We start from the raw sequence: 8676 nt of genomic DNA on the forward strand, positions 1-8676 counted from the left end.
GGTGTTCCCAACTGGGTTATTATCATTCCCATGAATCTGAAACATCCTTCTTTACTAATCAAACGGAACCTGCCCCTTGAGGAAGTGGACTATGCACCAGGGGCCCAGGGAGGCGTGGCATGGTTGGAGTTGGCAGTCAGCTGTGCTCAGGAGAGAACCGAGGGTCGGTCTGGCAGACCTGGGTGGGAAACTGAAAGAATCTGGAATCTGTGGTCAAATCCAGGTGGGTCCGACTCTTAAGTCCAGTGTCTGTCACACTGTCACAGAGCAACGTGGCAGTTCGAGAGCGAGGACGGTTGAGTCTGAGAGTTTATGCCTGTTGCTCCCTTCAGAAGGGCCACTTGTGCAGTTCTCTGAGATCTTTTAGGACAGTGGGGGCTAAGGTGTCATGTGTGGGTACTTCTGAAGGGCCCCCGAATACAGTGCATGTATGGGGGATAGTGACTGAGGGCTGGCTGTTGGGTTGACGATGAACTTTCCCTCTACGTTTGGCAGATCTGGGGACACATCAGGTCCTCATTTAAATGCTGGGTGGGGAGGTGGGAGGTGAGTGAGTGCATTGGTGGGGGATCGGTGGGTGTCAGAGGAGGGGGGATGGCTGGAGGGAGGGAGGAGATAAGAACGAGTGCATGAGCAGACCGGCAAACAGGTGCTGAGTCCTGCTGGCAGGACAGTGAAGGGGTGGCCAGGGGATGGGGAGGTATCTTTCCCCGCCCACCGCCTGTCATCCTTTGCTTTCAGCTTCGGGCAGCAGAGGTGGAGATCAAGGATCTGCAGTCGGAGTTTGAGCTGGAGAAGATCGATTACTTGGCCACCATCCGCCGGCAGGAACGTGACTCCATGCTCTTCCAGCAGCTCCTGGAGCAGGTGCAGCCCCTGATTCGTAGGGACTGTAACTACAGCAACCTCGAGAGGATTCGGCGCGAATCCTGCTGGGATGAGGATAATGGCTTCTGGAAGATCCCGGAGCCCATCATCATCAAAACCAGCCTCCCAGTAGGTCAGGAGCCCAGCTGGCCCTCGCCCTCCCGCCCTGCCTTGCAGTTCCCTGTCCTGCAGACTGTCGGGAACATGGGCCTCCCCCGCAGGCTGTGGGTGCAGCAGACGTGGCTCCAGGTCGCATCAGGGCTCTGAGAAGGTGGTGTATTCTGGAGTTAGAGAGATGTGGGCTGGAATTCTGGCTGCACCATTCCCTGTGTGACCTCTTTGGGACTTGGTGTCCTCATCTATTAAATGGGGATGAATAACAGCACCTTAAAGTTGCTGTGAGGCTTAAAGTGCATCAGTACACGAAAAACCCTTCCAGCAATGCCTGGCACATAGTGCTTGGTATGTGTTACCACTGTCATCAGCACTGTCATTACTTCATCCTGACAACAGCCCTCTGAGGGATAAAGACTATTTTACATATGAGGAAACTAAATGTTGGAGGGTATAAGTGACGTAAAGTCAGTCACAGCAGTGAGTGGCAGGACTACAGGTAGAAACCAGCTGTTCAGAGTTTCAGGCCTGGTTCAAGTTCTTCTTTTGCCACTGACATCCTGTGTGACTTTATGAAGAACACTGTCCATCTCTGGGCTTCTTTACAAAGGAGGGGTCGGATAAGACGACTTTGAAGGCCCCTCTCCTCTGATAAATCTCAGAGTAAAGTCGCACTTACTGTAGATGTTTCTCCAGCCATAGACCTGGCTCTGCCCATTCGGGGAGCCCACAGTTCCCCCAACAGTCCTCCCCCTTCGTCCTATGCCTCTGCCGTTTACAGATGGCATTGACGCCATCCTGGCTGAGACCCCAGCCAGCACCATCTCTCACATGCTGTGGGCAGCAGCCTTTCCGCCTGCCCCCACCCACCTGCTATCTTGCCTGGAGCCAGGGCAGTGGCTTCTCTGGTGTCTGAGCCTCCTGCTGTCTGTTTCCTACAGGCAGGCCTTGGCTTGGGCTGGGAAGTGTCCTCCCCTGTTTCTAAGCCTGAGCTGGGCCTGACCCCTCCTCCACGGAGAGTGCTGCGGCCCACTTGCACCCTCTGGGCCTGGCACCAGGCAGCAGTGACTCCAGCTTTTGTTTTCTCATAGCAGTTTCAACTGGGCCACAGAACAAACCAGCCCGCAAAACCTCTGCGGCAGACAATGGCGAGCCAAACATGGTAAGGGCCCTGGGAGAGGGAGCGAGGGGAGGCCTGGGGAGCTGGCAGGGCTTTGACCCCAGAGTGCTGTGGGTCAGTGTGACTGTAGGAGCTGGTCTTCTACGTTCCTCCTGTCTAAGGATCAAAAAACCAGGTGACTGAGCCCGGACCCTTTTCTGTGTCACTTCATCAGCACCCTCAACCCATTTAGGCCCTCATTCAAAGGCACTTCCAGGTCAGGCATGGTGGCTCACACCTATAATCCTGGCACTCTGGGAGGCCAAGGTGGTAGGATCACTTGAAGCCAGGAGTTTGAGACCAGCCTGGGCAGCCCCAACTCAACCCAGCCTCCAGAGGCTGCTGAGCCCTAGGCCACGGGCCCAGATGAGGACTGCACAAACACAGGGCCTTGACCCATGAGGATTTGGAATTTCAGCAGGAAGAAGACCGCTACAAGCTGATGCTAAGTCGTAGCGACAGTGAAAATATTGCCAGTAACTACTTCCGGTGCAAGCGAGCCAGCCAGATCCTCAGCACGGACCCCATGAAGAGCCTCAGTGAGTGCCCTGCCCGCTGGGCTCCCCTTCAGCCCCTCCGCCATGTGGGAGAAGTGCGTCGGGTGGTTCTGGAGTCAGATGGACCCGGCTTCAAAAACTCCTTTCCCTCTCTGAGCCTCAGTTTCCTCAGCTATAAAATGAAGGGGACAACAGCTACTAATCAGGGGTAGATACAATGAGGTGGGGAAATGGCCCAGCCCAGGACCTGGCATACAGTAGGTGCTCAATACGGTGTCCTCTTTCCTCTATCCCTGTGTGTCCTTGGAGGGAGGCGCTGTCTCCTCTGACACCCAGTAGGCCCTCGGCACGTGGCTCAGGGCCGTGGCATGGGCTTTCAGGGTCTGGGTACTTGCCAGCTTCCTCAGACACCAGTACTGACAGTTGACTGTCAAGGACCACTGAGCCAAGGGGAGCAAAAAGGGCCACACAAGCAAAGCATGGTTTCAAGAATGGAAAATCACCGCATTCCTCTGCTTTCACAACTAAAAGCAAAGCCTACAGAGCTTCCAATAAAATATCAATAAAAAGCAAATCTCAGTTCTGCAGTAAGGTTATTTGAGAGACAGAGTGGGTACAGTTGAGGAATAAGGGGGGGAATAGGACAGGAAAGAAACTAGCACCCACTGAGTGCCAGGCATTGTGCCCATGCTGCAGATGAGGAAACTGAGGCTCAGAGAGGGGAGGTGGCTTGCCCAAGGCTATACTGCCAGGAAGTGGCGGAGCTGGGCCTTGAACCCAGGCTTGTCTGGCTTACGATCCCACGCTGCCTCAGTCTGAGGCTTTAAAACCCCAAACCCCAGCCCAGACCCTTTGGGTGCAGATGTCGTGCTGGGGGTGAGCCTGGGGTCACTCTGGCTGGGTTGGAGGTGGGCCAGACTCCCCACCCCGCACACTTGGGCTGTTTTCTCTCCACCCCTGCTCTCCCGGCTCACCAGCGCCCCCGGCCCTCTTCCCTACAGCGCAGCACAACTCGCCGCCAGGCTTCAGCTCCCCCCTCAGCAGCAACCCTGCCATCCCATCCACCCAGGCCCCCGAAATGCCTCAGCCCCGGCCCTTCCGCCTCGAGTCTCTCGACATCCCCTTCACCAAGGCCAAGCGGAAGAAAAGCAAAAGCAACTTTGGCAGTGAGCCTCTGTGAACACAGCTGCCTGCCGCTACCTGCCTTTAGGCCTCTAGAGACTGCCAGGCCCTCTCAAGGCAGCCCCCACCGGGCCTCCTCCCACCTGCCCCCACAGTGACCCGGGGGCCCAAAGGGTCCCTCAGCCCTGGGAAGACACATTCCCTTCCCTGTTCCCCAGAGACCACCCCCGTGCCTGGGGCATGAGCCCCTGGGAAAGCCGGACTGTCCTCTGCTCCAGCTGCCCACGCCGCATCAGTGTTTCCATCGACTCGCCTGGCACCGAGCCCGCCACGCGTGCCCACCAGTGTCGGTCTTTGCCTCAGAAGCCTCAGACCTGCTTCACGGCCTTCAGCAGCCCTGGAAGAGAGGGCAGCCACTGCCACGTGGGTAAAGCTCAGCATCTTGGCAGCTGAGAGTTGTGCCTCCATCCGACTGGCCACACTTCCTGAGCACAGCGCTGCCCTGCGGGGTGGCACAGGAGTCCCAGAGCAGCTGTTGCCATGCTGCCCACTCCTGGCTGATCCGCGGCCCAGAGAGGCCACTTTGATTAAGCTGCCCAATAAACTGCCTTTTAGGATGAGCTGTCCTTCCCTGACCCTGCCCGGCTATCATGGGAAAGCTCTTTCTGGAACAGGGTTCTTAACTAGCTGGGACCTTTAGAACAAACAGGATCCAGGAGTTCTGCAACTCCCTGAAATTGTGAGCGCAAGTACATATTTTCTGGGGAGAGCATCTGCACTTTCATTTGATTCTCAAAGGAGCTGTGACCTAGGAAAGCAGAGTCCTTGTGGAATCTATGGCTGTGTCTGCTGAGGCCAGAAAAGGGCCCAGGTTTTGACAGTCTTCAGGGGGCTCTGCTGGAACTGGGATCGTGACTTAGCCAGAAATGAATCCGGGCCACCCTGTTTGCACCCAGCTAGGGGGCTACCTAGGACACAGCCCTCCCCTTGCGCACTGAATCCCAGGTGCACCCTGTGGGGTCCTCCACCCTCTGAGGGCACTGAGCCTCATCTGTGAAATGGGGATAACACCCACCTCATAGGATTATTGTGAAGATGAAATGAGAGGGTATGTGAAGCTCCTGGGGCATAGTAAGTGCTCCATGTTAGTCCTCCTCCTTTCCCCTCTTCCTTATTTTGCATCAGTTTTGTGGCAGGCCCCACAAGCCACGTGCCTGGGCCAAGGAGCTCACACTCTGGAGAAGCCAGGGTGGGTGGCGCTTAGATAACTGGAGATGGGTCTAAGCAGATGCAGCATAAACTGAGTCACAGGAGGCGAGATCAGGTTTTTATGGGGAACAGAGAGTGCCTTTCTGAAGGGAGCAGCGCTGGGTGGGACTCCCACAAAGGATGAAGAAGATCCTGATCTGGGAGGTCTAGGATGCGAGTGCCAGTGCCCAGAGGGAGCTCCTGGTAGAGGCAGGAGGCGGGGAAGCTCAGGGTATGTTAAAGGCTGTTCCATGGAAGCCTTGAGCAGAAACTGAGAAGGCGATGAGGTTGCAGAGATGAGTTTAGCTGGAGACCCGAGAGTGAAGAACCTTCGGGTGTCCCTGAGCAGTAGCAGACTCCTGAACAACGGTTGGCACCACTGGGTCTGAATTAGAGGCCTGAATTAGAGGCGGATTGACGTGGCATTGTGTGTAGATGGTGAGAAGGCTGGGCTCCAGAGAAGTTAGGGGCGAGAGGCGGAGCAGGTGAGAATGCAGGGGAGGTAGAGTCAGTTAAGCAGATGTATAGAGGGAGGTTGTGATTTTTGCCCCATTCTTGGGTTGGTGGACAAGTGTCAGAAAAGAACTTGTTACCTTCTTTTTCCAAAATTACCTTGGCCCCAGGATTGTGGTTGGGACCCAGAGAACAGAAGTCTTGGAACTGCTTGTGGTAGTTTTTACTTAGACTCATGGTGGGACAGAGGCAGGTCTGAGGTGACCTGGGTGGCCCCTATGTTAACCTAGAAGGGGTGGGAGCCAGCATTATTGAGTGGATGCTCAGCCTAGCCCGGGGCTAAGTGTTTCAAAACCTGCCCCACGAGCTGGGTTTGGCCAGGAGCGGTGGCTCACGCCTGTAATCTCAACGCTTTGGGAGGCCAGGAGTTTGAGACCGGCCTCGGCAACATAGCGAGAGAGATAAGGTTGGAACTAAACCCAGCTGATTCCAAAGCCGGAGCCTTTAAATCACTAGGCCTGTCCACCGCCCGTCCACATTGTATGCAGCGTGGGCCACCCAGCTGTGTGGGACAGGTCCCGGCCAAGGCGAGCGGCAGGCAGGAGGCCCGAAGTGCCGCCGTCCCTGACCTTATTTTTCCAATCCCTTCCTCCCTAGAGATGGTGGAGGTGTGGCCTGTTCCCAGTACCCAGTCTGTCCTGGCCCAGCGAAGACCACGCCAGCGAACAGGAAGACCCACGGGGCCCGGAACCTGCCGCAAGCACCGGCGGGACCCGGGCTCTGGACGCGGGGCGGGAACCCGGACTGGGCGGAGCCAAGGGGCGCTGGGCCGTGTTGATTGGCCGCGGCTTCAGAGCTGTCTCTTTAAGATTGAGCCTTTTCTTTGGTGAGGCGGGGCCTTGCGCCCCTTTCACCAATAGAGTTCAAAGAACCCGCCTCCAACCGGGGCGCTTCCGGCGGTGAGCTCCACTGCTGACCGCCACAGCTGGGCCTCTGATCTCCCGGCCCCTGTGTACCCCGATCACTTCCGGGTAGTACTACACGGCCACGAGCCGTGATTGGGGGACCATAGACGGGACACTTCCGGTGTCCAGGTGCTGGTTCTTTGGCAGAATGAGGAAGATGGAGCTCACTGCTGTTGCCCGTGTTTGGTCCCTCACATGGCCGCTGCTGCCCTTGCTGCTCTCGGTCTACGCCAGCGGCCCCCGCACCTTAGTGCTGCTGGACAACCTTAACCTGCGGGAGACGCATTCGCTTTTCTTCCGGAGCTTGAAGGGTGAGAGCCGGGTCCGAGGGGGCGGCGGGCGAGGGTTTGGGGTTGGAAAGGCGCCCGAGGGCATCCACCACCCTCCCTCCCGCCCACTCTCTGGAGCAGGCCGTCCAGGTCTGGCCTGCCGCTTGGAGTGGGGGTCGCGACGTCTGCAGCAAGGGCTTCTCTTTGCGTCCAGTGTGCCTCAGCTCCCTGTTTTCTTCTCATCCAGACCGGGGCTTTGAACTCACCTTCAAGACCGCCGATGACCCCAGCCTGTCCCTCATTAAGTATGGGGAATTCCTCTATGACAATCTCATCATCTTCTCCCCCTCTGTAGAAGGTAAGGACTCCGCGTCGCCTCCAGAACTGCGATTCGAGGCCCAGTACTGATGAATCGCTTTCTTCTGGTTCTTGGGCATGTTCTGGGTCACAGAAAGGGTCGCCAGCGCTGGGCACTGCTGCTACAGAAAAGAGGAAAATGTTAATTTCTGATCGGAGCCCAGGAGGGAACATCTTTCTAAAAGACACAGCCTAGGGTTGTGGGTCAAGTGTTGCTACAGATCATGAAACCCAGGGCCCTGCTGTTCTACTGAGAAGGAAATTTTCTTTGTAAAGGGCCAGATAGAAAGGTGGAGAGCTCCCTGTTTGGGTTCGCCAGTGTGGAAAGAAGAAATGGCATGTTATTAATATGGATGTGTAATTGTGCAGTTAGCTTAAGAATTCAAATGCATTCATAGTTTCAGGCTGAAAAGAAAAGCCTTAGGGATTATCGGGCTCCCCCCCGGCCCTGGCCCCCAGCACATGTGTGGATGGCTGGGTATATCCAGCAGCCTAGCAGAGAGCTGCTTGTTGAAGAGAATGAATCTCTTGGCCAGATTATCCCATCTGTACTTGAATATTTCTGTCTTACGAAGCAATCCACTCCACCACTGGACAATTCTCTTAAGAAGTTTTTACAGTGAAGTGAAATTTGTCTCCTACTTCCTAGTTCACTTTGTTCTTACACTCCCAGTGCCTTAGAGAATAACCGTAATGCTCGTCTTGCTTAGAGGCATGGCCTTTACACAGTCACCTGCAGTTGTTTCTTCCCCAGACTAAATAGCCTCTGTTTCTTTGGCTGTTTCTCTTTTACCATGATTTTTTGATGAGCATGCTAGTCATTCTCTTCATTTGCTTCAGTTTATCTTTTTCTCACAAGGCTCAAGTTGTCCGTGTCTGGGGTAAGACAGGACTGCCATCCCTCCCTTCAGTTGATGAAGCTTAGGAAATCTTTTGCTTCATTGGCGTTGGCGCTACTTTATTTCCTGTAGTTCATGTGAGATTGGGTTCTGCCAAGTCCCTGAAGTATTTTTCCTTAGGGTCCTGTCACTTACCGTGTTCCTCCCAACTGCCCTGCAACATGTGCCTTTGGTATTGGCTTTTGGAGGGGCAAGAGTAGTTGGGTTGATGTGACCCCAGATTGTACAAGTTGAAATCTTCAAATGACTGGGCCAGTGAAAGGAGCCGTCAGTAGAGTAATTGGTGTTTGCCCAGTTTTTGCTGTGTTTGGAACTCTGAAATAGGTACCATATGCGGGACTGGGTGAGATATTAAGGATTGGGAGCCTGCCCTTGAGGAGTTCTTTCAGTCTGTCTTCAAGTTTTTATAAAGACTTGAAATGAATCACCAAACCCCGTGTTGGGATGTAAGATGAAGCGGAGGAACCGTCCAAGTCATGCTTCTGGAGACAGATCGGGAAGGAAAGAAGCAATGAGTGAGACTGATCGGGAGAAGATTGAGAGGATATTGTTGGTGGGAGAAATGTCAGAGAGCCTAAAACAGTGTTTCCTAAATGTTAGTCATTGGTGCACATCTTGATGATTTTTACCATATTCCATATCACCTGTGCTCATAATTACTTAATATTTTTCTTCAAATTGACCTGCTTTTTTAAAAAAAAACACTAAAATTACATTTTAAAAGGG

The 8676-nt window shown here is 54.6% G+C and overlaps 2 protein-coding genes across 3 annotated transcripts in view; both read left to right on the plus strand.

Annotated features, from left to right (window-relative positions):
* Positions 1–3817, plus strand: part of KIF17 (kinesin family member 17) — a 41343-nt gene extending 37526 nt beyond the window's left edge. Inside the window, exons 12-15 of one of the 2 annotated variants that reach the window (XM_012659257.1) lie at positions 742–1000; positions 2073–2143; positions 2562–2679; positions 3639–3817. In XM_012659257.1, coding sequence (XP_012514711.1) covers positions 742–1000; positions 2073–2143; positions 2562–2679; positions 3639–3817 — 627 coding nt within the window. The remainder of the gene's footprint in view (positions 1–741; positions 1001–2072; positions 2144–2561; positions 2680–3638) is intronic. The other variant, XM_012659258.1, reaches the window with a different exon arrangement.
* A 2572-nt stretch (positions 3818–6389) lies between these two features.
* DDOST (dolichyl-diphosphooligosaccharide--protein glycosyltransferase subunit (non-catalytic)) overlaps positions 6390–8676 on the plus strand; it is an 11049-nt gene continuing 8762 nt past the window's right edge. Inside the window, exons 1-2 of the mRNA XM_012659262.1 lie at positions 6390–6736; positions 6942–7052. Of these exons, the coding sequence (XP_012514716.1) occupies positions 6574–6736; positions 6942–7052 (274 nt within the window). The 5' untranslated portion in view covers positions 6390–6573. The remainder of the gene's footprint in view (positions 6737–6941; positions 7053–8676) is intronic.

Source organism: Propithecus coquereli, unplaced genomic scaffold (assembly GCF_000956105.1).
Source record: "Propithecus coquereli isolate 6110/MARCELLA unplaced genomic scaffold, Pcoq_1.0 Scaffold600, whole genome shotgun sequence".
Classification (NCBI taxonomy): domain Eukaryota; kingdom Metazoa; phylum Chordata; class Mammalia; order Primates; family Indriidae; genus Propithecus; species Propithecus coquereli.